Consider the following 27,878-nt stretch of genomic DNA (forward strand, 5'->3'; position numbering starts at 1 on the left):
AATCCAAGGACGACTGAGAAAATGGAGAGTCCCGTTCGGAGGACTTAAAAACACCGAACGCCTTGCCAAGAGGTAAACTTGATAGTTATCCTTTTCCTTTCAATAGTTTGCTTAGTTAATCAAGTTCATGCTATCTTGAAAAGAAAATAAAAATATTAAAAATAGTAAGCCCCATGTGAGTAGACTTGTGGTTTAAAAACCCATAGGTATATTGACTGTGGTGGCATAAAATAAATATGTTTTCATCTTACAATAAAAATATAAATAATAAGTGAATGATCCTGCTAAATAAAATTTATTAGGAGGAAGCTCAATATGACAAAGGCAAAGAGATTTTATGCTAACACTTAACCAGTTCCACAAAGCTTTGTTGTCTATTTGAGCTCCACAGAATTCAAGGATCAAAGAAGACTAGCAGATGGAGGACATCCTAATCGCTGTCAGGGTGCTGCCGACTTTCAAATACACCTCCACCACCTGCTAGCTACATTAGAAGAAATTACGTCAAAATCCAGCTTGGGGAAGAGCAGCCCCATTTATCCAGCTAAGTGTTTCTACTCGCGTTTATACTTTACTCAAATAATAAAAAGATGCATAATCATGAAAACCCAAATAAAAATTTTGTGTTTATATATCTTTGCTTAGTTTGCTAAATAAATAAATAAATAAAGTTTGCTATGAACCCTCATGATAAGCTCTCACATGGAAATGATGAATAGCTGCTCTACCATGACTAGTTCTTAAAATTGAAATCTCTCTCAAGTTTAGGCATAACTGTTATAATTTAAACCTGCTCTAAACCTGAACTTGTGGGAAGAGTACTTGATCTAAAGTCTAAGTCATTAACGGATATGATATGGGAAGGTTGAGCTGCTGTTTATCTGTTCCTAGAGATGCTAGAATTCTAGAGAATTTTATCTTTCAAAAATCTTTAAAATAACACATGAAGAATTCCTGTATGATGAGAGTTTAAATTCCTTCCACAGCCATATATACATGCTTGCTAGACTTTGAGCCACACATTTACTTTTTACTGCTTATGAGCGTTGAGTGTGGTCAAGCTGTGTAGACCCTTAGGAGCTTGTCATGTGGTTAAAATCAAGATTCACTTGCACGTTCACTCATACATGCTGCTTCTACTCCGGAAGTACGCATCCACTTACATCCACTCATTTCCATCTCCAAATTCACCCAAAATTGTTTTACTCATATCCAGGAGAGAATAGCCAAAAACATTATCCTATCCCTGTTATTCCCTGTGGAATAAATGCTCGAGTTATCTTGGTTACTACCACTTGCTATATTATTTCAGGAGATGAGTGCTCTAAAAAAAAGAAGAGTGAATACGAGGAAACAAAAAGGGGCAAATGCCCGGAACCTCGAAGAAAAGAAAGAGTGAGACGAGAGGTAAAAATGGACAAGTGTCCGACAGTAGAATTAGAGGTACAAGATACCCACCTGAGGGAAAAGAAAAAGGAAATATAGAGCATCTCATTCTCCTCAAAAAAGATTCAAAGTGCAAGAAAGGTATGTATCCCTTTAAAAGAGCAAAAGTAGAATTAGACTTTCACCATTGTTATCACCATCATCACCATACACCATTCATTCGCCACACATGCACATCTTGATTTGACTTATTGACTTGTTTCTCTGGATCCATGGTTTGACTATGCAATAAATGTCTTGTAAGTATGTATTATCTGTCTCCCACCTATGAGCTCCAGATATCAAAACCTTATTAGAGTAGGGTGAGAGAGAAGGCAATATCACTATGCCTCATACCAAAAACACCACATACTTTGAGAGAAGGCATATATCATTACTGCCTTGGAAAGGATCCAGAAATACCACAAAAGAGAGATTTGAGACAGTTATACAAGGAATCTCTAAGTTTTATTTGAAAATCTACAAAAACTCCAGAGCTATAGCTAATCAAGAATACAAGACATGGCGCTTGACTTGACCGTTCTATCTTTTAACTGCTCAAGACACAAGTGACGGTTGCAACCCCCATGGTGAAAGGTAAAATGAGTAAGTTTTAAGTCTTAACAGTTTACTCTAACTCAGAGATGAGATCTTGCTTGAACGCATGTGTACTTTTAAGGCATGAAACCACTTTAGAAACTCTTGAGTCTGTCCTTGCTCTGGGACAAGCAAGAGGTAAGCTTGGGGGAGTTTGTTGACGGTCCTTAAGTACCAAATATAATCATCAAATGAATAAAGAAAAGGATCCAAATGCAACCAACACCCAGACTTAGGGTTTTAACTGACAGAATTCCATGAGTTTTGGTGTTTGTCTATTTCTGCAGGGGATTATTAGGAAATATGGAAGAAAGGCCCACACGTCGGGTTTACATAGAGATATTAACGTGCCGCGCAATTTTCTGTCATCTAGAAGACTCCAGAAGCCACAGGAACGAACGAGAAGGCAAACGGGCCCGGGGAAGGGTGCCCGACCTCCCCCTAGGGTGCCTGCCCTGACCTAGAGTCCAATGAGGACTCTCTTCGGGGATTATGCTCCACCGACCTAAAGGATCAAGGATAACCGTTCAATCAATGTCTGTTTGATCCGACGGCCTGGATTCACTTGAGGGGACTATATAAGCAGACCCCTTGGCCCCTGGAGGAGAAAAAGTTCATCATAGAGTTGAGAGGAGCCCTCAAAGGAATACCTCTCTAAAAAGATTTAGGGCTTAGCATCCAATGTGAGAGTAGAATTAGTTCTTCTAAGTTCTACTAGATTGAGAGAGATAGAGTGGAGGTGTAGATCTGAGGAAGCCCGGCCTGTCGGTGTCTACTCCGAGGTTGTACCTGCGGGATCAAGTTCTTCTAACCCGAGGCTTGCTCCTAGGATTCTTCAATAATTCAACTTCTAATTCTAGTAAGTTCTTGTTTTATTGTTCTTTGGTTTATGAGTTTACTTTAATCTCTTTCGGTTGAGTTTAGAGTAATCATTGCTAGCGTAAACGTGGTGTTTGGGCTAGGGTACTCATAGATATCCCCTAACTAGCTGGACCGTGGTAGTAGCGAGGAACGTGACATTTCCGAGTTACCTTTGCAGACCATATCTCGTTAGCAGGAAGGATAGGGTTTATAGGTGCGGGTTGATCATCCTCTGTGGTGTCTAGATTCCGTGAGCCTCCCTAATAGAACAGTAGACCATCCTTACCAAGGTTAGAACGAGACTACGGTTGCAGTCTTCTCTATACATCGCTCACATCGAGAAACATTCTTTGTAGCCTAAAGGATAGTAGCAATAGATTTGGTTATTCAGATGCACGCTTTCTCCCAGTGGTAAAAATATAAATACGATACTCTGGATAACCTCCAGGGTGAAATGCTCACCAATATCCGTGCGCTTGCGGATCATTTTCTGATGGCGTTACCAAATATCAACAAGTGGCACCAACCAAAATTTACTGAGAGATTTCAAAATAAGAAGATGAGAGATTCCACAATATTTAAGGAGAGCCACAAATTCTATGTGAGAGTGATCCACAAAAATTGAGAGAAAAAAGAGATGAATCATGTGAGGAATTATTTACTTCTAACATCACAATACCTTCTATTCTTGTTCCTTTTGCGATGCAGGTTCATGAAGAAAATGATGTTGTGAATTATGATCAGCCCCCAATCTTCGATGAGGAAGAACAAGTGATTGTCAATGACAACGATACACATGCATATGTGGCTTCACAAGATGTTGAAGTAATTGTGCATCAAAACCTATGTGAGAATGAGAGCCACATTGGCAAAATGAGAGAGAGTGAAAACATAAGTGAGTTGAGTGATTCCACCCACTATAAGGTTGAGAGTGTCAACAATGAGAGTGTGAGGGATACACCACAGAAAAATAGATATTTAGAATGCAGGCCAAGTGAGGATATCTTTGAAACTAACACTCTCATCTCTACTTCTAGTTTTGTCTTTCCAAATGTGCAGGTTGGTGATGAGAATAGGAAAGAGATGGAAACTCAAGACAAGACCATACTTGTTGAGAGAAATGAGAAGGTAGCCATTCAACCAAACCCATTGTGTGTTGCCCAAAACCTGAACCATGACATGGATGATGGTAAGATTTCAGAGGTGCAATCCTTGGTACTTGCACCACCAAAAAGTCTAAAAGTTATGGAAAATAAATCAGATTTGAGTTTGCAAAATAAAATGGCAAGTAATTATGATAATACATATGGTTCAAATGGGATTAACCATACACGAAATATTTGCACTGATTTGATTATTTCACATGTTCACCCGTGTGCTGAAATTTTGCAAGTTGATAACCAAAGTTCAATCATACATGATCTTTTCTACGGTTTGATATGGTTCATATACATGATGGTTTGCATTCAAATGTGTAATATGATGCATTATGTTTCAATGCTCATACATCTTAGAGATGGCTGTACATTTCTCAACCCTTTAGTTAATTCATCAAAACCATCTAGGATCAACAATGAGGGTAAAAATTTAGAGATTCAAACCTTGGTACATGTAGAATCATTGGATTTAAAATACATGAAAAATAAATCAAATCAGAATGTTCAACACATACTGAGTACTTGTGATATCACTGTTTCAGCAATAAAACATAACCAAAACATTTGTGCTGATCTGACTGGAACTCATGTTGATACAAGTGCTGAATTTCTTTTTGATGAGAGTTTTGTGCTTTGAATGATCCTTGCAACACTTCATATAACAACAAACAACACCTCATCCAGTTGGTTACTTGTGCTGATTTGTTTACAAGGATATCTTCTCTTGAATGTTTGTGTTATACTATGCTTAACATGTCTATCAATATTGAACAAATGCATGAGAAAATTTCTAACATAACATCTTTGAGTTCATTGAATACTACTCATAGCTTCCAGTTTACATTTGTCTTGATTGGAGAACATGTTGTAGATACCTTCCAGGTTCATGCCATTTGTGTAACATATAACAAGCTTGCTGATTTAGACTCAAAAATGTTGAGAGATAAACAAAGTGAAAAATCTTTTAAGATGCAACAAATGCTTGGTGCTTATGGTTTCGATCAATTCATGTTGTCAGCATGTTCGTACCATCCACTTAAAGTTACAAATCTTATGCAAAGCAAAGCCTATACACCGAAAAGTTGTTCATCCACACCTTGGAGCATTGAGTTTAAAAATTATACTTCTAAACCCTTGAATAAATTTTGCTGCCACAATAATTTTTGGAATAACATTAGTTCTCAACATCCATTTGATGAAAGTTTGATCTTCTAAAGATAAAACATGATAACATGAATCAAATGATTGGATTGGATGAAATTTTTGTGCTTCCCTTCTCTAAACTGTTTGTAGGTTCACCAAAGTTGAGAGAATGTTTCTTACGTGGAAAAGGAAATAATGTAAAAATAATTCATAATGGAACAAATGAACAAAACAAAAGAAAAGATTATTGGAATTATCAAGTACATCCACCCTCTATTTTGTCTAAGCTGTTTTCAGGTAAACAAAAGTCGTGGACGACTTTTCTTGAAGGGAGGGAGGATGATGAGACCATACCAAGGCAATCAACATTCAAGCATCCACTCAAGGTGAAAGCTAAACATGATTCCAAATCATTTAGGTTTCCACATACAAGGCTACTACTTGGTTTATATGATTATAGATTCAAACACCTTGCTGTCATGGAACAAGAAGATTGCGATATTATCACAAAATTACAAACCGATGGCCTAGCACAACTCTTTGGATCAGAAGAGTTAGAGTCAAGGACGACTCCTTTTCAAGAGGGGAAGGATGATGAGGACATGCTAACTCATCATATGATGGAACACGATGAGCATTCACTATGCAAAACAAGTGAACATAAACATTATACACCTACACGATGTTCTGCCAAAAGGAAACAAGAGCAGGTGAATTTGTTCCAAACTAAACTTGAGATTGAAATATTTAAGGATGTTATACTACCTAAGTGTTGTACCTTGATTGTACTTAGGTATATCGAAGAAGAGAAGGATGAATGAGGCCCTGAAGAACGGAGCAGTGCAAGTCCCAGAAGACAGACCAGAAGAGTTAAAAACGGACCAGTGAAAGTCAAGAACGGACTAGTGAAACGAAAGCTTCATAACTTTTTACTCACAAAGGCTATGAAGGCTTATGAGCACATTTTGGAAACCACATCAAGTATTCTTTCCAATGCCTCAAGTCTCATCTCATTTGGACGTCGCAATCAATAGTTATGCTTGGATTAGTCAAGACTGCTCAGAAGGTCAACAGTCTGTCATGATAGAATGTTGGTACAAATTGCCGTGCTAAACTGTACCAATCTACAACGTTTCGTGGTGCATGGCATACATTGCTCGAAAGCTCTTGGAGTCTAGTTTCGCACCCAAGAAACAGTTCGTCATTTGGATTTCCGAATAAGAAGTTATGGTCAGTTTATTGGAAACTGCTTTGGAGGCTAACAGTCACGCGAAGCCAGTTCGGGAATCCATTCCGATGGGAACTTTCACATTGCCTTCCCTTAGAAACACTGTTTCGTTTTTATACCTATTTAGGAGGGTTGTTTCTAGTATAAATATCCCCTACCTCTAAGCTATTAGGAACCTTTGATCATTTGATAAACTACATGATATTGCAGTCGTGCTGCTGAGTGCCTTACTCAACCTTTGTTCTTCTTAGACTTGTGAAGCGAATCCTCTGGGTTCCCCTACTTCGTGCTCTATGGCTTCCGTTCAGCTGCGCCGTATTGTGTAGATTAATTCCGGATTGTGATACTGCGGTCGTTCGGAGATCGAGTCGAAGTCTTCGCGGTTTCGGTGCCTCTCTCCCCGTCGCTTGGTCGCATCCAACCTTTGTCAGGTATAGAGCTAGTTACCCGCTGTTCGCAGCAAGTTATCCTTGTTCTTTTGATCTACTATCATGAAGATCGGGCCACCCTCTTACTGATTCATATCGGTAGCCTATCAGCTGGACGGTGGAGTACTGTGCTCTCGAGTGGCGTGGACCCGGTTGAATCTTGGAAGAGCTAGGGTTGGGTTGACATATGTAAGGTTCAGTTCTATGTCATGTGGTAAGTAATTCCAGCTAGATTGATAAGCAGTTTGAATCATCATTGCTCCTCGATTAGGAGACTCTATCCTTCGACCCTCATCATAGCTAATGATGAAACTAAATTAAGAAATGATAAAGGTGGGAATGTCACATGGGGTCCAGATCCCAATTCCCGGACTCATAGTGACATGAAACTATGACCGTGGGAAGTGTAGGTACCACTCCCTATAGGTAATAAGGGTTCATGGACCCGTCCATGCAAAATGACATAGATAAAGTGTCTTCGAACTCGTCCGCCTTCAAAGGTGCCCGTTTGAAGCTAAAACTTTGAAATTAAGGATCCACTCTTAGTAAGCTTTTATGCAAAAACAACTTGATTTCTTGCTAAACCTCTCCTTGTACACCCTAAGCCTGCATTCCTGAGTTTCGCCTCTTTTCTACCAGTTAAGTCTTGTTGAGTACTTTTGTACTCAGGGTTTGTTAACCCTTGTTGCAGATGGTGACTTATGCTGCTAATGGAGGTTATGTAAGTGGGCGCAACATGATTTGTCCATCTTTTCTACCTTAGATGTTTCACCTAAGTTGCTTCCGCTACTCTACACACCTTTTAGGGAACTTAGTTAAGTTCATATTCCATCATTTTTTTGTAAATTGAGCTATAAATCTTCCGCACTTTGATATAAGTTATTTTTGTGACAAATGTTGTAATGTTGTGCTAACTCTATGTTGATTCTGTATGGTTATAAAATGTGGATGATTTGGGTCCTCCGAGGACACCCGACAAACTATCTAAGTTATATGACTCTCATGTGCAGTATTCAGAGATCTTAAGGTCAATAACAGGTGCATGTGGGCCATATAATTAGGGTGGTTCTGCCACAGTTCTTTAGGATTGTCTGCTAGAATTTTGTCTATGATTTTTCTTGCTTTCTTAGCAGAAATGTGCAAGAATGATCCTACTAAAGCTATGTTAAAACACTTTGAGGTTTTCCTTCTAAGACCCATGTAGAAATGTTGAAGAAAAATGGGGTCTTGCAAGACTAAGTCTAGACCAGAATCAATAAGAAGATTGAAACGTTCCTAGGATGTGGCCAGAGATTCATCATCTTTTTGTTTAAAAGATAGGACCTTGGAATGAAGACTGACTACTTTAGAGATAGGAAAGGAGTCCAAACAAAAGATAGAATGTAAAGTTTTCCAATCTCTTTGTTTACTCCCTACGGTTCGATATACTATTATTTAGTTCTTCCCTTCAAAGAGAAAGGAAAAACCTTCCATCATAAGGTTTCATCGGGCATGCCCTCTATGCAGAGATCGTCACAAGTATGCTTGAAGTCTTATAGGTAGGGGTAAGATTTTTTATCTTTCTTTCTTGAAAAGGATTGGTTCTGGACTATTGCAAACAAACATGGGTGTAGCTCATAGGCAGGTGTTAAGATAGGCTTTGATGATTCTTTTGTCCTATGGCTGGTGCTCGTGATTGCAACATATTGATAGATATGAGTGGAATCTATGGTATCCACATAAAAGGTAAAAGAGAAAATAGTAAGGATAAAAATATAATACAAGGTTAAGCTAGGCTCAAAATTATCTCAGCAACCTTTTTCCCTGGTAATAATGCCAAAAATGCTTGTTGGTATTTATTAACGCACACAGAATAGTCACAGAGAATAATTCGCAAGTGCATAGATATCAATGTAGCACTTCACCTAAGAGAGACAAGGATTAAAATACTCAAAAGAGAGTCACAAACCTGAAGAACAATGATAACAATGTTACTTACTTGAATTAGAAGTTGATTACTAGAGAAATCTTAGAAGCAAGCTCTAGAGAAACTTGATCCTGCAAGTACCAGCCATAGGGGAGATACCAACAAGCCCACACTTCCTCAAAAATCTTCACTCACACTCTATCTCACATTTCTAAATAAGACTAGTCCTAATCTCAAGAGGACTACAAGACCAATCTTCTCTGAAATGCATGGCTCTTGATCCTATCTAGGGTTTTTGAATTCTAGAGAAGGCCAAGGGTTTCTACCTAGGATGAGGATGCTTTGATCAATGAGATACAAAGTTGCATTAATAGGGGATTCATCAATCTAGAGTCCTTGTAGGGGTATAAACCCCTATACCCTCATGGGCCTATATGGGCCGCACCGTCAGAGGTGGCTCGGCCCACAGGATGAAGACGTGCGGCGCATGACTGGTCGGCATGCACCGCAAGGCTACAAGATATAGTACCAAATAGGATACTTTGCTTGTAACTCTGTCCCTTTAGGATATATAAGGAGGGGCAGGGGTCCCCTAGAGGACAGATCATACACATTATATCTCAACACAATCCAATACAATCAGACGCAGGACATAGGTATTACGCCCACACGGCAGCCGAACCTGGATAAAAACCTTGTCTGTGTCTTGCGTCACCATCGAGTTCGTAGCTTGCGCACCGTCTACCGATAAACTACTACCGTGGGTATACCCTAAGGTAGACTGCCGACTAGCTTTTGTCGACAGTGGCGCGCGAGGTAGGTGGTGTGCGTACAGCTCTCCTAGACGAACAAGATGGCCATCATCCCCCACTTCGCGGCCATGGCGGACGGCTTCACGTTCATCGTCGGCTTCAACAGCTTCATCGCCATGACCGCAGAGGAGGCGTAGATCCGATCTATGCCGATCACTTCTTCACCGACGTCGGCTGCGGCTCCAACCACGCTGGCCACGGTTTCGACCACACCAGCAACGTCTTCGACCACGCCGACAACGCGTCGCCCCTTCTCTGCTACAAAGAGAGGCAGATCGATGACACCGACCTGCTCAGGCTATCGACCAAGTTGTTTGGCCTACTTGCTCTCACCACGACTCGCAATAATAATCGCCGCGAAGAACGGCGCTACGACAACCGCGACCACCGTCATGACAGCAAGTCAAAAAGCTCGAGGGCCTATCAATTCTGTCACCACCGACCATACTTTCGTCCAAAGATAAGTACACTTCTAATATTTTATTTATTTTTGGCATAATATTTTTTATTATCCTTCAAAACAACTTTTTGGTTAGCCGATTATTTTTTCTCCTACACGAGTTTTCCAGAGCCGGTACTGTCTCCGACTCCTCCCTACACGTGCATGAGATCCGCCCTCTGCGTTCCGGGTGGTCGGCAGTAGCTCTCTGGTGAGGCCGGCAATCCCACGCGTGTCTAGGTTCCGCACCTCATGCTGATTGTTGGCTAGACCGGAGCTGGTACAAGCTCTAGGATGAATTAACTACTTGTGCTAATTTTGTAACAAAAAAATCTAAAACTTATCTCAGTAGTGATTTTTTATCTAGAGTTTATTTATACATGATGTACTACTTATTCTCTATATTTATTTTTCAGGAGTTTGGTCCAGTCGACAAGCTACGCTCGGGGACTCGTCGACTATTCCCTACACTGTGCTCGGGGACTGCTCCGACCATCGAGCACGTTTACGTTCCCAACCACGCTCGAGGACTTGTGGACTAGTCTCTACGCTGTGCTCAAAGACTGTGCCGACCACCGAGCACGTCTACGTTCCCAACCACGCTCGGGGACTTGTCTACCAGTCTCTACGCCGTGCTCGGGGACTGTGCCGACCACCGAGCACGTTTACGTTTTCAACCACGCTCGGGGACTGGCCGATCAGTCTCTATGTCGTGCTCGGGGACTGTGCTGACTACCGATCGTGCTCGGAGACTCATCAATCACTCCCTGCGCTGTGCTCGGGACTAGCTTCGATCACTCTCTAACCGCAGCTTGGGGACTGCTTTTCTCAGTTACATATGAATTGGACTAGGTAATTTTAATTTTTTTAGACCTTGTTACAAGGCTCATACTTCGCATTCCAGCAAGCTCGGGGACTACATCGGTACGATGCATCTAGCGATGCATGTTAGTATCAAAAATTTTAAGATGATTTTCTTTTTAGACCCTGGCACCACGTGTCTACGTCACCTACTACCTGACTCGGGGACTAAGTGGGCATACTTCACCTTGCGGTGAATATGCTTGCTTTTTTGAGGTCTATACTTTTCAGAAAAGTAAAGTGAACACACTTCACCAGAAAAGAAATCTTTTTTAATTTAGAGCATCATGCATTCTTCGAACAACCTGCTTCTTCGATGTTAATGTTGATCAACTGTCTTTTGAGTTGGTCAAAATACCGTTGCAACTGTTTGGGCGACTTTCCTGCTTATTGAAGACGTCAAGCCTCACTAATCGAAGAAGCTCAAGATGGCGTGTTACATCACAATACATGGTACTCGGGGACTAACTGTAGGTGTATAAACCCCTATACCCTCATGGGCCTATATGGGCCCGTCAGAGGTGGCTCGGCCCACAGGATGAAGACGTGCGGCGCACGACTCGTCGGCATGCACCGCAAGGCTACAAGATATTGTACCAAATAGGATACTTTGCTTGTAACTCTGTCCCTTCAGGATATATAAGGAGGGGCAGGGGTCCCCTAGAGGACAGATCATAAACATTATCTCTCAACACAATCCAATACAATCAGACGTAGGACGTAGGTATTACGCCCACACGGCGGCCGAACCTGGATAAAAACCTTGTCTGTGTCTTGCGTCACCATCGAGTTCGTAGCTTGCGCACCGTCTACCGATAAACTACTACCATGGGTATACCCCAACGTAGACTGCCAACTAGCTTTCGTCGACAGTCCTCGGATCAAAATGACTTCAAACAATGGTGTAGATACAATCTTTAAGGTGGTAGAGAACCGACGAGGAGGGGGCTGACAGATGGGACCCATGGCCACCCAACCTGGCTATATGGGTGGGCGATCCCACCTAGTAGGGGCTCAAATCCCAATTTGGTGGAGAGTCTTATCATGTCCTCTAAAACTTTCTTAAGTTGGTTTCTACGTAGAATATGCTTTTTAGTCCAACGTGTGGGTCCTCTTTAGCTTTTTTATTTAGTCTCTACAAAATATAGATTCACCAAAACTCATGGAAATTATTAGTTAAAACCCTAATTGTATGTTGATGGTTCTTTTTATGCATTTTTCTTAAGTTATGTTGACGGTTCATGATGGGTGTTATCTACTGTAAACAGTCGTGCGGAGCTCCCCAGGCTCAAGAGCCTATTTTTGATCATCACTGGTGCAACAACAATGGCTGCTACGATGGTGCTTTGGCAAGGACAAGGTGGGACAATGTCTCCGTGGCCCTAGAGGACGTGGGTTTCGTCACTCACGGGCACTAGGCTGTGGGAATCGGTGGCTACGACAGATGCAGCTTCCACCAATCGAGGAGCTTGAGCCAGTTTCTACAGCCATCCCCATCACTCTCTCCTTGAGGGCATCCATCCCTCTTCATGCATTGAAGACCGTGCATTCTATCCTCTGGTCCTAGGTTTTTTAATTTATTAGACCTTAGTGGCACAAAAGGTACAAGTCGTCGGGTCTGACAGGTCAGATGAAGATAGAGAAAGGTCCCACGGGTACATGTGACACATGAGCCATCAAATCCCATAGGTCGGATGGTCCCTAGGTACATGTGACACACAAGCCGTCGGGTCTCATAGGTTAGATGGAGATGGAGAACCGTTCCATAGGTACGCGTGACACGTAAGTCGTAAACTGTCGGGTTCCATTGGTTTGATGCTAAAGGGTCCCACGAGAGAAAGGACCGAGCAGAGATTTTTATGATGAGTTGTAAGAGTCACATATGAGTAACTACATGTCACACAGGTACACATCACATAGAGAAGGGTCCCATCGCATGGAGAAAGGACCGAGCAAAGACTTTTATGACAAATTGCAAGTATCATAGATGAGTATCCCACACGTACATGTTGGACGGAGAAAGTACCTTGTGGAGATCTATGACCAAGCCGCTCGTCAAATATTATTCGTCACAATTCTTAAGGAGATCATCACAGATGAGTCGTGTGAGTGATCTATGATGAAACTTGTGCTTTTCATGACAGTTTTGTGACAATGCTCATCATAGATGTGGAGGGTTGCAGGAGGCCTCCGCTTATCTATGATGAAACCAAAATTTTCGTCATAGAAAATGAACTTTTGTGATGAAATTATCATAAAAATAGAGATTTCAACCACTGACAACATGTATGTATGCATTCTTCCTCTTTCATTTACATACTTTGTTAATACTCCCTCTATCCAGAAAATAATACGATTCTAGCACAATGTCATGGTTTAATATCCTAAGGGCATGTTTAGATGCCTTCCAACTTCCAAAAGTTTATATGATTCTCCATCACATCGAATCTTTGGACGCATGCATAAAGCATTAAATATAGATAAAAAATAACTAATTACTCAGTTTGCATGTAAAATTGCGAGACAAATTTTTTGAGCCTAATTAGTGAAAGCCCTAGTTTGGTTTTGGATAATTGATGAAACCCTAGTACTAACCTCTATACTAAGTGTGTGTAGACTTAATGAGGTTGGTACATGCCAAGTGATGGAGCAAGAGATGATCATGGTGATGATGGTGATGACCACAAAATGATCAAGTGCTCGACTTTGAAAAGAAGAAAGAGAAAAACAAAACCCTATGGAGATCAAGGCAAAGGTATTGCTTAGGGTTTTGGTTTTGGTGATCAAGACACCATAGAGGGTGTGATCACATTTAGGATAGATAGCCATACTATAAAGAGGGGAATTCTTTGGCTAAGCGGTTATCAAGTGCCACTATGTGTCATTGTTCATGTGCATGCATTTAGAACCTAGTGAGCTAACTTAACTCCTTCGAAGAAAATGATTGTGAAAATGCTAACACACGTGCACATGTTGGTTTACACATTGTGGTGTTGGCACACTTTGAGAAGGAGGTGAAATGATTGTGAAAATGCTAACACACGTGCACATGTCGGCGCTTTTGAGAAAATGAAGTGCATATTTTCTATTGTACCGGTGGGAAAGTTGGAGAAGTCGCGGGAGTATTTCTCACTGAGAAACACTCACCGGACGCTAGCCCAGAAGCACCGGACGATGTGCCTGTGCGTCCGGTGTGCAGGCTGCCTGGCTCAGCTAGGGTTAGGCACCGGACGCAGGTTGGAGCGTCCGGTGTTCTGAGTCCGGTGTCCACGCGTTTTGCATTGCTCCCTAGGTTTAAGTCCGGTGAGCACCGGACGGTCCGGTGCTCAGCGTCCGGTGCCCTGCGCTTTTTGCAGACCTCCCTGAGTTTTAGTCCGGTGTGCACCGGACGCGTCCGGTGCCAACTTAGGAGCGTCCGGTGCTCTATAGGTTACCGTTAGACTCTAACACAAGAGATTCAAAAGGCGACACGTGGCCGTTTCTGGGGCACCGGACGCAGGGGTTGAGCGTCTGGTGCCTCCTGTGTAGCGTCCGGTGACCCCCGTAGTTTGCCCAGTGAAAGAGCCAACGGCTCTATTTGTTTGAGGGGCCTATATATGTGTTGGCCGGCTTAGGGCTCACACTCCTGGCATTCTAACATACTTGACATCCTTGTGAGCCTAAGCAAACACCTCCCACTCATCTCCTTCATAGATTAAACATCTTTGTGAGATTGGGAGTGATTCCAAGTGCATTTGCTTGATTGATTGCATCTAGTGGCACTTGGGGATCGATTTGACTGCGGTTTTCTTGTTACTCTTGGTGGTTGCCGCCACCTAGACGGCTTGGAGTAGCGGATGAGGATTGGCACGAGTTGGTGATTGTTCGTGGCCATCTCTCGGTGATTGTGAGGGGTCTTGTACCTTCTCTGGCGGAGAGCCGAAAGGTAACTCTAGTAAAGTGCTCGTGTCATTGAGTTACCTCACTTGTGGGTAGGTTCTTGTGGTGTTCTAGTGAGGACAAGGTTCGTGCTACACCTCTTAGCCACCGAACCACCAAGTGTTGGTCGACACAACGGGGACGTAGCGTGCCGGCAAGGACGTAAACATTGGAAGAAAAATTGGTGTCTCAATTGTGTTTGATTGGCTTTCTCCCGGTGCTTGATTGTTTATATTGGTGATTGGTTCATCCCCTACACGGCGGTATAAATATCTCTTCCTATCTTTACTTACCGCAAACTAGTGTAATTAGTTTAGTTGTTTACTTTGCCTTGTGTAGCTTAGTTCACTAGTGTAACTTGTAGAGACTTAGTTCTTGTGTGCTTAGTGATTGTAGCAACTAGAATTGTTGGATAGGTGGCTTGCAAACACCCTTTAGAGCTAGAGCAAAAAGCTTCGCTTTGTTATTTACTAACCTCTTGCTCTAGTGAGTTTGTAGAATTTTTAAATAGGCTATTCATCCCCCTCTAGCCATATTAGGACCTTTCAATTAGTCTATGATTAGACACTAATTACCAAATACAAACGAAAGTGTTGCAATATACAAATCCAAAAAGATTGTAGATCTTAACACACCCTAAGTTTAATATCACTTGATCAGCACTACTTTTCAGTCATAGAACAATATTTTTCTCTCACAAATCAGCTAGTGATATCAAGTACTCCCTCCATACTAAACAATAAAGTTATTTTAGACAATGATACCGTCTACAAAGTATAACTTTGATAAGCTTTTATAAAAATATCTATCGTAAAGTGATATATATACACATATATATATATATATATTTATATTTATGAAAATATTTTTTAAGACAAATTTATTAAGTTTTACATTTTCAAACTCAACAAATTTAAAATTATTTATAATTTATATTTCGATCCAAGTACTATAAAAACAACTTTATTTTTGAGTAGGGGGAGTAAGTATTATTATATTAATTACGAATTGTATTTTGTAATAAACTATTTTAGAGCCATAAGCATGGATAGTATTTAATAAAAATGTGTCTAAATATGAATCATTTTTATTGGCACTCAATCTATGTATTATAGATAGTGAGAGCAACTTTTAGGCTTTGTTTAGTTTTCAAAAAAATTTAAGATTTTCAGTTACATCAAATCTTATGGCACATGCATTAAGCATTAAATATAGATAAAAACAATAATTAATTATATAATTTGTTTGTAATTTTTGAAATGAATCTTTTAAGCTTAGTTAGTCTACGGTTGGATAATACTCCCTCTATCCTAAGTTTGACTAAATTTATATGGTAAAATAATAATTATTATGATACCAACTAAGTATTATTAGATTTTTCTTTAATTATATTTTCATAGTATACTCACTTTATGTTATAAATTTTATATTTCTCTCTATATTTTATATCAAATTTAAAAATACTTTGACTTTCTAAAATTCTTAGAATAATTTATAATTTAAAATGAAGTAATTATTAAATATAAATAAAAGTGCTATGCTAGGCAAAACAAAAATATTCGCGAAGTAAACAAGGCCTTAATGTTTGAACTTGTTTTCACGAGAGAAAAAAAACGAGTGCGACCTTTTCGTCCTTCCGCAGCTACCAAATCCCTTCCACAGCTTCTGAAATCCCTTCAACATCGTCAATCCCACTTCCACAGCTTCTGAAATCAAGAAGGAAACACAGAAAGGACGGGCAATTCGAGGGAGGAATCTGCCATCCCGTCTCACCGTTCTCCCAATCTGAGAGCGTTCCCAGGACCTAGGGTTCATGAGATCCAGCCCCAGGATGGACCCGAACCCCAGAGCTCCCCTCCTCCTCGCCATCATCGTCCTCGCGCTCGGCGCATCCGTGGTAAATACCTGGCCCGAGCAAAGTTCGGATCTTTGTGTTCAGGGTTCTTCGTATCCAGCTTGTTCACTGGCAAGGTTGATGAGGGTCTTTTGCTTATATGTGCAGGCTGCCGGCGCCAAGGACGACGCGTCGGGGGTCTCCCTGGGCCGCCGCGCCGGGGTGAGAAATCCCGATTACTTCGCGTAGCAAGGACTCTGTCTGATTGAGGATGTCGTTTTGGTGTCGAATTTGTTAATTTTGATGTTTGATTGGCGCTTGTGGTGCCGTTTTCGCAGGGCTTCTTGCATGGCCTGAAGAAGAAGGACGCACTGGTGGAGGGCGATCATGGGGTGGCCCTTGACGAGGTTGGACCGGGGCTGTTCGATGCGCTCTTCGCCAGCCTCTCCATGATACTAGTCAGTGAGGTACTGATTGGTGGTGTGAGCTAGGGAGGACTTGAGTTTGGGAAATGGCCTCTGTGTAGCTGCTGTCCTACTGCATTGCCTTGGCTGTGAGATTTGGATGTGTGGCTGTGCCTTCGATGGTGGTGCCACATCACGGGCTTAACAAGCTGTTCAAAATTTTTTTCTGTGGTGATGTAGATTGGAGATGAGACCTTTATCATTGCTGCGCTGATGGCGATGCGGCATCCCAAGTCAATTGTGTTGTCTGGTGCACTATCTGCGCTATACGTGATGACGGTGAGCTATTTAATTGCTCTTTATTTATAGTTGCTTATGTGCTACACAATGCAAAATCAACTTGGGAGTATCTGATACCAGTTAGAATTAAAAGGATGCATTTTCTAATGCCACTTATGTCTTAATTAGTTTGATCTACTTGTTTCTTTTATACCCTTGGTATGTAACAATGTCTCGGTTCAGATATAAATCTATCTGATGCTCAATATAGAGATTTGCACTGTCCATATCTTAAGGGCGTTATTGCTATGTTGCATTTAACTTTGGTGCTTGTGCTAGTATTTAGTTTCATGGATGCCAACTCCTTAGTTTTTATTTGTCTAAGCTGTTGCCACAAAGTATTTTGATTCTCTATGCTGCTTACATATTTCGTTTCCCCCCCTACAAGGTATTGTCAACTGGACTTGGTAGAATAGTGCCCAACTTGATATCAAGGAAGCACACTAATAGTGCTGCTACAGGTACTTATGTTCTTTTAGTTGTGAATGCTTTTCATATCGTCATGTTGGCAGTTATATTGTATATTACTGATGTAAGGATTATGCAACTTTTGTGTTATCCGGGGTGAGAAAAAGATGGTTATACTTGGCCAAAATTATTATATGGAAAGAATGGTGATACTCTTGGGCTAATATGCACAACTCAATTCATTCAAGATCCTGCCTGAAAAAAGAAAATCCTTGATCCTTCATTTGATCATTTCCCTTAATATTATTGTGATAAATAAATTTTTCCCACTCAAACTGAAGACAGGCTATCTGACACCTGTCCACTTATGTGGAGATGCTGGAATTATTTTATTTGAACTGAAAATGTACTGAGACACGCTAAAGACTGATGTTAAAAGCAGTATAGAGTATTTGAAACACCAACCATTAGTTCGACTATAAAGGCTTTGCAACTTGAGTGATTTTCACACATCAGGGCATGGGCATGGGGGTTAGGATAGACTGGTAGTCCTAGTAGCTGGAATTGCCATGTTTGTATTTGAAATAATTTGGCACACTGATATGTCCTTGCCATTGCTCATGAGTGACCTCTCAAATTTGTTTACCTGCCAGTTTTGTACTTGTTCTTTGGACTACGGTTACTCTATATTGCTTGGAAATCTGACCCAAAGGGATCCCAGAAGAAGGAAATGGAAGAAGTATGTGTCCTTTTTTCCAATATAGCCTTTGCTTATGCATATTGCAGCTCATTTGTTGTATTGTATGCCATGTTCTTGTTCTGAACATGGGGGGCTTGGAAAATGTCCATTATTGTTTTGGTGTTTGTTTCTACTTGCTAATCCATTACATCCTTCCTTGTTTACCTGCTGTTTTGGACATTTTGCCATCTACTAATATCAATATCATGTGGGTACTCTTAAATAATTTTGTGTATGGTCAAAGGTTGAATGTGTGCATTCTAGAATGAGAAGCAAAAGAGAGACTGAGGGAGGTAGTCCAATGTACTAAAATAGAAACCATCATTGGTTATCTTGTGGAATCTTGAAGTACTTGAAGTACAAGTTCACTTATGTTTAAAAGAAAACATTATTGAGCCCACCTTTGAAAGTATCAGTACAAGTTTTATGATTAGCAGGAACAGTTTCTTTCTTGCCGGTTCTTATGCTAAAGTAAGAGCATAATACCTGTACTCTGTAAAAACTAGCAGCTGTATGAACTGAGGTACAGGCATATGAACTATCGGTAAAAGCTATTGATGAAAATAAGGTCATGTAAAAGGTCCATTAATTTGCACAACTGGAAAACTATATGGTTATACCTTGTTTTTAAACTTCATTGTTTGCTCTCAAAAGTGCTAGAGATCTTTTCATGTACTTTTATTTATGAATTAATGACATATGCATGTGTGAGCAGTTAGAAGAGAAGCTTGAGTCTGGTCAAGGAAAATCAACCATCCGTAGGTTCTTTGCAAGATTTTGTACACCAATCTTTTTGGAGGTTAGTTTGTTACCTTATGGAAGTGTGTCAGATGCTTTTGTTGCTTCTGTATGAGTCAGTCCATAACAAATGTATTGTGTACGGTGTACCTGTGATATGTGACTCATTATGAGACACCTTGGGTTTAGCATTTTAACTCTTTATTCTGGTTGCAGGCTTTCATCTTAACCTTCTTAGCTGAATGGGGTGACCGAAGCCAAATAGCAACAATTGCGGTAGGATACTGCTCCACTTATTGAAATTCTTTGATGTATAACGTTGTGTTTTTCATCGAGGGATGTGATACTATAGGAACTTGCACATTCATAAATCTGCGTCTTACAAAGTTTCTTTAATTCTGTTATCATTATCACCATGCAGCTGGCAACACACAAGAATGCAATTGGAGTTGCAGTCGGAGCATCACTGGGGCACACATTGTGCACATCTCTTGCTGTGGTAGGAGGGAGCATGTTGGCATCAAAGATTTCGCAGCGAACAGTAGCGACAATTGGAGGTGTTCTCTTCTTAGGATTTTCTGTTTCATCCTACTTCTACCCCCCGTTGTGATGAAAAGGTACTAGCAGCTACTTCCACTTGGATGGTAGTCTTGAACTGTTTCATGTCCTGCTGTATGAAACATAGCAACTTCCCGTACGTTGGTGATTGAAACAAAGATGATGAAGTAACCCAAATCATTCCAGTATGCCTCGAGTCGCGGGCTCCATGTAATGTACAGACACATTCCTGACAACAATGTTCTCTGCCATGCTGCCTTCAGTCCTATGTAGAAGCTGTCTCATTGATAGCATGGCCAATTTTTTATTGCTTGTATCCAAAGTATAACATACTATACGCTGCTCTGATCTCTTCTCCAAGAAAAAGTTTCCCTATCATTGTTTGCTTGTCTCTGATATTACATTATTGTCTCTTAGCTTTGTTAATAGATGGCTGACAGGTGCTAAAATTATAGACTTCATCTGGGTCAGTTCTTGCTTCCAGGCCTTGAACAAAAGAGCTTATTGTCAAATTAAGCGATATATATGCCAGTTCTGTACTGGAAAGATTGATCAAACATGGTGTAATCTTGCATAGCAGAAGTTATTAGCATCCCTGGACGTTCTGTACGGATGGCACAGAAGCAGATGTGATTGCCATGTTTGCCCTGGTAGTTACATTCGCGGATTCGCCCCATGTTGTCATGAGGTACTGTGTACTGGTGGTCACCGTGGTCCTTTGCTATTCTGTTTTGCTTTGCTCCGGGCAGTGTCAGGTCCTGAATGCACTTGCCATTATGATGGATTCAAGTCATTGCAATCTTCTCCTGGTGATTTATCTCTTATTTCGTTCGTGAGTCTGTTGAATTGGCGCCTGATAACATCAATTCTTTTGTCCTATACACCAGATGCTTATCAGAAGATGAGATGGCTTAGTTTGCACTATGCGTTTAAGGTGTGTTGACAAGGTCATAATCTAGGCACCGGTTTATGTATAGAGGTTAACTTTTATGCATGTGTTTAATGATGTAGCAGTAGAGATGAAAACGGTATGAATATTTTTTTGACCGTATTCGAGACCGAATCCGTTTATAGGAGTTCAAATCTGTCTATATCTGAGTTCAGATGTTCAATATCTGATATCGTATCCGTATTTGAATACTCAAATCGCATAAATTGACATTCAATCATATTCTATCCGGCATGACTGTGTATTCGAATCCGAATCCAACAAGAAATATGATATCAATAATATCCATCCATATGTAATCCGTTTTCATCCATGTGTAGCAGTCCTCTCTTTCGCAAGTTAATATTTTTTATACAGTGGAGGGGTCTTCTGGCCATAGAGAACTGACCTTTTTCTATACTAGAGCTAGACTAAACTTTGGGCTTGCCATGAAACCATACTAGTCCCACTTTCTTTTAAAAGCGTAAGAAAATGTAGAAAAAGCATTAAGAAGCACTTGATCCATTTTAAAGTGTAAACCATTTTGACTTTTCTAGGTATAAATTTTTGTTATGCATCCAAAATGATTTATAATTTGGAACCAAGGCAGAATAATTTAATCATCAAATTTTCTTACTATATACAACCAATTTGTACAAAACCAATGTTGTATTAAAAGATTGTGAAATATGAGTATTTTGATATAATTTTCATACACTAAATATCTATATGATTTGTTAGTAAAAATCTATAGTTTGACTCTGTCTAGTCCTAATGTGATGTATACAAAGGAACAGAGGGAGTATGGTATTTTCCTAATTTTGCCGACGACAAATTTTGGCTTCCCTTAGGGGGGCAATAAATAAACCCTATAATTTCCCATTAGCTAGCAATATCACTTCAAATTTTGCCTGTAATAACTGAAAAATTGTGAACATATACTTGATTGAAATAGTTCTACAACATTTAAGCAGTGGCGGGATGAGTATGCCAAGGGAGAGGTGGATGGATTTGGCCCTCCGTATAAGCTATAGTTACTCAGTGTACCTTAAAAATAAAACAAAAGAAAAAAATATTAAATTAAAAAGAAAGAGGTCCATTCACACGTTGATACGTGCATATTACAGGTCATCAGCTATACAGTGGACAAAAGCTTGTGCTTAGCTTAACTGTCAAGAAAATCAAGTCATAATTAATTGTAACTATTTCCTTGAAAACAAAATTGTAATATCCTTTTTGGCTAGTGTGCCACCTGAAATTTTGTTATAGGAAACCACATGGGTTGACCTGTTGAAGGAAGAACGAGTATTATGACGAAGGCCAGTGGCCCAGATCGGGGTGCAAAAACATCAATGGCACGCGCCAATTCCGATTCGTCATGCAACATGGAAAAGCGGATCTGCTAATTTTCTTGCACATACATACTTCATCCATCCGCAAAAGAATACAAATTTATTGTAAATAGTATCTCTAAACAAATTTATAATAAAAGTATTTATTCGATAATTAATCTAATGATACTTATAAATGTTTGTATTTTTTATATAAATTTAACTAAAATTTAAACTGTTTGATTCATCAAAATATGAGAATTGTATTCTTTATGGATGAAGGAAGTACCGTATACTAATCTGTGCTATTTTAATATATTGTATTGGCTCATCTGAGTACTGCTAGTTTGTGCTATTTTAATATATGTATTGGCTCATCTGACAAAATTCATGCAACACAGCGCCAAGGCCAAGGTGCCAACACAGATTTGGGTATACTTTTTTAAAATTTGTGATAGGAGCAGCGAAGCAACCAAATTTATTCACAGCTGATCTCGACAGGTGTTATATTGTTAACCCCGGCGGCCGCCGTACTTGGGCACCAAGGTAGTTTCTAAAATATTTTGCGAAGTTTTCAAAATTTCTATTACATCAAATCTTACAATACATGCATATAATATTAAATATAGATAAAAAATAATTATATAGTTCACCTGTCATTTGCGAGATGAATCTTTTAAATCTAGTTAGTTCATAATTTGATAATAATTATATATCAATTACGAACGAAAGTGCTACACTAGGACTTTGTAATTTTTTTCACCAACTAAACAGCCCCCAAGCAGAGACTTAGCAAGGACGGCAAGATCTGCACCCGTGATAACCAACTCATGGCCGCAGCTACCTCCATTCATCCATCCATCCGTATAACCACCATAACCACCTCCATTGTTTGACTACCTTCCCTTGCACTCCACACCTCTCCCTTTCTCTTATCTCCCACTACATAACACTGCGACTCTGAGCGACCAAACTCAGGCACTACGCACAATCACAACACTAGCTAGCTTGCTCGCTCCTGCCTCGCCCTCAACAAGCATGACACCGATCAGTGAGCAGCAACACAACAAGGAGCCTGAAACACAATCCTCAACAAGCCGCAGTTCTCCAGTTCCAAGTAAGTACATATGCCCTTATCTTGCACATGTATGGAATCACACATCATGTATCTTCCTATGAACAAACTTTTGGATATGAAAATTTTGTAGGGCATCGGCTATCTGACAATTGGGTCCACATAAAATGTAATTTGCATGTAAATTAGCAATGCTCACCAAATATCTTCTTTGTATTGGCTATTATATGTATGTACATATATATTTATTTCACCCATTGATCGACAGATGAGGTAGCAGTAGTAGGGGATGAAGAGAACGCTGATCATGAGCAGCAACAACAGGTGGCAAGACGGGACCGGGACTTCCTCGCGGGGATCAGGAAGCTCTTCAAGAGCTTCAAGAACCTCTCCCATATCTTCGAGATATACAAAGATGAAGATGAGGAGGAGGACGATGACGACACAAGCATCGAGATTGGGCTTCCAACTGATGTGCAACATGTGGCGCACATAGGCCTGGACGGGTCTACCAACTTGTCAAGCCTAAGGGGCCTACAGGGGGCTAGGGAGCTGTTCTCCCTCTCCAACCTCACCACCCTTGAGCAGTTTGAGCTCACCATGGCCTCGTTGGCTGCTACTGGCAAAGAGCGAAATGGGGTGTTAGATAGAGTTTCTCGTAATTAATTAATTATTAGGATGCACATAGTATTTGTGAATTCAGATGGTGGTTCTTTTCGCCGGGATTTTCATGCATTTTTCATTTTCTCTTCAAAAAATGTTTGGTTCCATGTCATGTTAGTTTTTTTTGAATGGAGCTGGAGAATATCTCTTTTTCCTTTTTCCTAGTTCGTTCATTGTGCCCCTACTCATTGTATTCTTGAACAAAGGATAGGAGCGAGTGCCCTAGAAATTTTGGACACGTTTCACAGAATTTAGGAAATTAAACAACCGCACATAAAGATATACAATGTATTGAAAACATAATTGCTGTGTGGAAGAATCCCGATTTATACAGTTGACATAATAGTTTATTGGAGAGCACACAAATGATTATTCAAGTTCACAAGTGTCTGATACGGGTCTAATGGAGAGCACATAATTCAATGAGCCTAAGTTAAAATTCCAATTCTACTGTATTTGCTTTCGCAATGGAAAATATTAATGTATTTTAGATATTTATTATAGAGACTAATATTTATATCATCTTTCTAGTATTTATTCAAACCAAAATATATTAATATTTGTGAAGTTTTGACCCTAATTTAAGCCCTATTTGGTCTGGTTTGTAATAATTGTTTGACATGTTCAAACAACTAGATTTAAAACATCAAATTATAACAAATATATACAATATCTTGATTTAGTGATCCAACATCCTATCTTCCCTGTCTCGAAGAGTCCTTCTAAGGCCTTGTTTAGATGTGAAAATTTTATGGATTTCGCTACAGTAGTAACTTTCGTTTGTTTGTGGCAAATATTGTCCAATCATAGACTAACTAGGGTCAAAAGATTTGTCTCGCGATTTACAGGCAAACTGTGTAATTAGTTTTGATTTTAATCTATATTTAATGCTCATGTATGTGCCACAAGATTTGATGTGACGGGGAACCTTAAAAACTTTTTGGTTTTTGGATGAACTAAACAAGGTCTAAATTTAATCCCTTGTTCATTCTTTGTATACGGCTAGTCTGTTTTGCTTGGCAGAAAAACTATGGCTGAAAGTACTGTTCCGTAATTTATTGTGAGAGAAAAACACTGTTGAATGTATGTTAGATTATGCAGATAAGCTTAAGCGAAAATGCAAATATGCCATAATCTTTGTTTGCCATGACAGTTCTCTATAAATCTACCTCTTTTCTTTTGAACATGCCGTATAAGTAATCTGGGCCACGATTTTCATTGACCTGTCTTTCTCGAGAGCACCAATGTCTCCCTATTGATACAATCGTCTAATCCTCTTTCAACGTGATTATCCAAACGCGGGGGAAGGAGTAGTAGTTGCTGAGTTGAAGCACAGGGTGAATCAAACGGACAACTCTAGGTGGAAGTAGAGTTGACAATATGAATTTGGATAGTCCATAAGAAGTCGCCATGGCCGGGCACCCGTTGTGCCTTACCGAAGGCCTGGTGGTAGAGGATTGAGATGAGATGCCCAGAAGAAGTCGCGGCATCCTTTGACAATAGAATTAGCAAGGATGCCTCGACGACCAGTATGATCAACGAAGACATGATCGTCTCTTCTTCTGCCAAGGCGTCAGAGAAATTGTCGTTGTGGCATGAGCCACTCAGGCCTTGTTTGGTTCACCCTAAAACCCAAAAACATTTTAAAATTTCCCGTCACATCAAATTTTACGGCACATGCATTAAACATTAAATATAGACAAAAATAAAAACTAATTGCACAGTTTGTCTGAATCTTTTAAGCCCAGTTACTCTATGATTAGACAATGTTTGTCAAATAAAAACGAAGGTGCTACAGTGTCAAAATCTATAATAAAATTGGATCTAGACACGTAAGTGAAAATTGAACAGTACTTCCTCTGTCCTTTGCTTCCAAAAAGTCAATAACTTTAAACTTTGACTAAATATATTTAACAAAACATTAATATTTTTGCTACATAATTAGTATAATTAGGTAAATAGTTGAATATACTTTCACAATAATAGACTTATTTAGAGCTATAAATATTGCATGTATTTTTACAAGCCTAGTTCAATTTGAGAAAGTTTGACCAACACGATTTCTATAATGACTTTTCTTAGGAATGAAGGGAGTACACTAATTCAGCGACTCACTAGCTAAGAGAAGAGAAAGCCGTGCGCACCGAGGTTGGGTTGGGGAATTCTTGAAGGTCACTCTCGACTGTGAAAATCAAATAAACAAAAGTGAGCACTGTATTGCACATGTCATTGGTTATGATCCCTCTCACCCGGTTTTGGAGTATTGCACACGTGGAACTTTTAAGGTATATACTCCCTCAGTCCATTTATCTCAGTTATTTAAGCAAAAAAATTTTCCAATAGTCTCTATCGTCTTGAGGTGGCCCGTCGTAGTTGTATCTCACATGCATGTTGGTTGTTCCTTGGTTGCATGCGCACGTCTCCGCGGAGGACTTAGGCTATCCTAGCCACTCCTTGGTTGCATGCACGCATACACATTAATTGGATTAATTAGATCACAAAAATTTATTGCAAAGAAGTGGGTTATCCATGTTCTTTGGTCTATGGACACAAGGCTTAAACGAAGGAGACTAATGGATGGAGGGAGAATATAGTTAGGGAGGGCGAGTCATGATAGGGATGACAATACAGCAGATTTGCGTCGTGTATGTAAAGAAAATGGCATCTAACAAGGGCCAATAGTTGATTTTAGTGGTTGATTAACAAAATAACCATCTAGACTAATAATGTTTCCTACTATACAAGATTTAAGTTCAAATGGATGCAAGGTTGACTTATACAAAAGGCAACATGAAGATTATAGTGATCAGCACCTCAAGCAAGATATTAGAAGCTACCAAAGACTTACAAGTCATGCAAGAAGTCCAAGTTACAAGGCCTTGTTTAGATCCAAAAAATTTTTGGATTTTGACACCATATCACTTTCATTTTTATTTGACAAATATTGTTTAATTATGGAGTAACTAGGCTTAAAAAGTTCTCGTCTCATGATTTACAGATAAACTGTGCAATTAGTTTTTGTTTTCATTTATATTTAATGCTCTATGCATGTGTCGTAAGAATTGATGTAACGAGAAATCTCAAAAAGTTTTGTTTTTTTTTGAACTAAACAAGGCCCAAGTGGAAGAAGCCCGAGTGCAAAGACATGAAGAAATAGAGTTAATTGCATGTTGTCTGCGGGCACCAGAAATGTCCGGTGTTAAATGTCGGAGAACAAGTGTTAGGTTGTTCTGCACAAGTTCTTAGGACCCACCAGAAATCACCAATGGCTGCGGTCAGGGAGCACCAGAGAAATGTGTGCATCAGTGAAGCTTCTGCATAGAGTGATGAGGGTCAAACCCAATGTTTCGAGAGATAATTGGTAAATTCGATTGTGGAGAACTCGACTTTGGCGATCCGGCTTCAAATCAGCACGATTCGAACCCTGCAATGTAACACCCTAAAATTTTCTCCTTTTACAATATAGATAAAATTATTTAATTTTGTATTTTTGTGCTCATGAAAATATAGAAAAAATAATATTTTTCATTAAATTAAAATTTATCATAAGGCTTAACAATATTATTATGCATACATGCTGGTGCATATGTTTTGATGTGATGCTTGTTGCTCCTTTATGTGTTGATAGTAAGAAAAATATTTAAAATACGTTTAGTAGATCGATCTTCGGCACGTATTTATCTTTTATCTACAACCAAATTCCTTGTTTCTAAGCTCAAATTTTTATTAGGACCTTTCTAAAATATTTTCTTTGTCACTCAAAGCACTTCTTTTAGTTCCTCGTCCATCAAGCACTCTCTACAATTTTTTCAGGAATTTTTTCAGCTTCTGTTCTCACTTTTCTCTGAACATGATCTAATTTTTAGATGCTCTAAACAATCTTATCATGAGCTCTAAAAACTTTATTCAGGTCCCCCATGTTCTATAATATCTCTGAGAATTTTTCCCGAATTTTCGAAGCTTTCGGAGTATTTTTCGTGGCTTAACTACTAATTCTAAACTTTTCTAGTATTATTTTATCAATGAAAATAATTAATTCCGAAAATAATAAATCTCTTATTATTTTTCCAACATCAAAGCCCATAA

General features: G+C 39.7%; 2 protein-coding genes across 3 annotated transcripts; both read left to right on the plus strand.

Annotated features, from left to right (window-relative positions):
• LOC8071851 (GDT1-like protein 3) lies at positions 16,380 to 20,173 on the plus strand. Its single transcript, XM_002449408.2, has 9 exons — positions 16,380 to 16,672; positions 16,778 to 16,831; positions 16,948 to 17,076; positions 17,254 to 17,352; positions 17,741 to 17,813; positions 18,414 to 18,499; positions 19,215 to 19,298; positions 19,454 to 19,513; positions 19,659 to 20,173. The coding sequence occupies exons 1-9, from the start codon at positions 16,589 to 16,591 to the stop codon at positions 19,845 to 19,847; spliced, it is 858 nt and encodes a 285-aa protein (XP_002449453.1). The 5' UTR covers positions 16,380 to 16,588; the 3' UTR covers positions 19,848 to 20,173.
• LOC8071852 lies at positions 23,032 to 23,951 on the plus strand. 2 transcript variants are annotated; one of them, XM_021461872.1, is made up of 3 exons: positions 23,032 to 23,171; positions 23,263 to 23,298; positions 23,398 to 23,951. In XM_021461872.1, the coding sequence occupies exons 1-3, from the start codon at positions 23,093 to 23,095 to the stop codon at positions 23,793 to 23,795; spliced, it is 513 nt and encodes a 170-aa protein (XP_021317547.1). In that variant the 5' UTR covers positions 23,032 to 23,092; the 3' UTR covers positions 23,796 to 23,951. The 2 variants fall into 2 exon arrangements, with proteins under 2 accessions (XP_021317547.1, XP_002449454.1); XM_002449409.2 differs by lacking the exon at positions 23,263 to 23,298.

Source organism: Sorghum bicolor, chromosome 5, assembly GCF_000003195.3.
Source record: "Sorghum bicolor cultivar BTx623 chromosome 5, Sorghum_bicolor_NCBIv3, whole genome shotgun sequence".
Taxonomy (NCBI): domain Eukaryota; kingdom Viridiplantae; phylum Streptophyta; class Magnoliopsida; order Poales; family Poaceae; genus Sorghum; species Sorghum bicolor.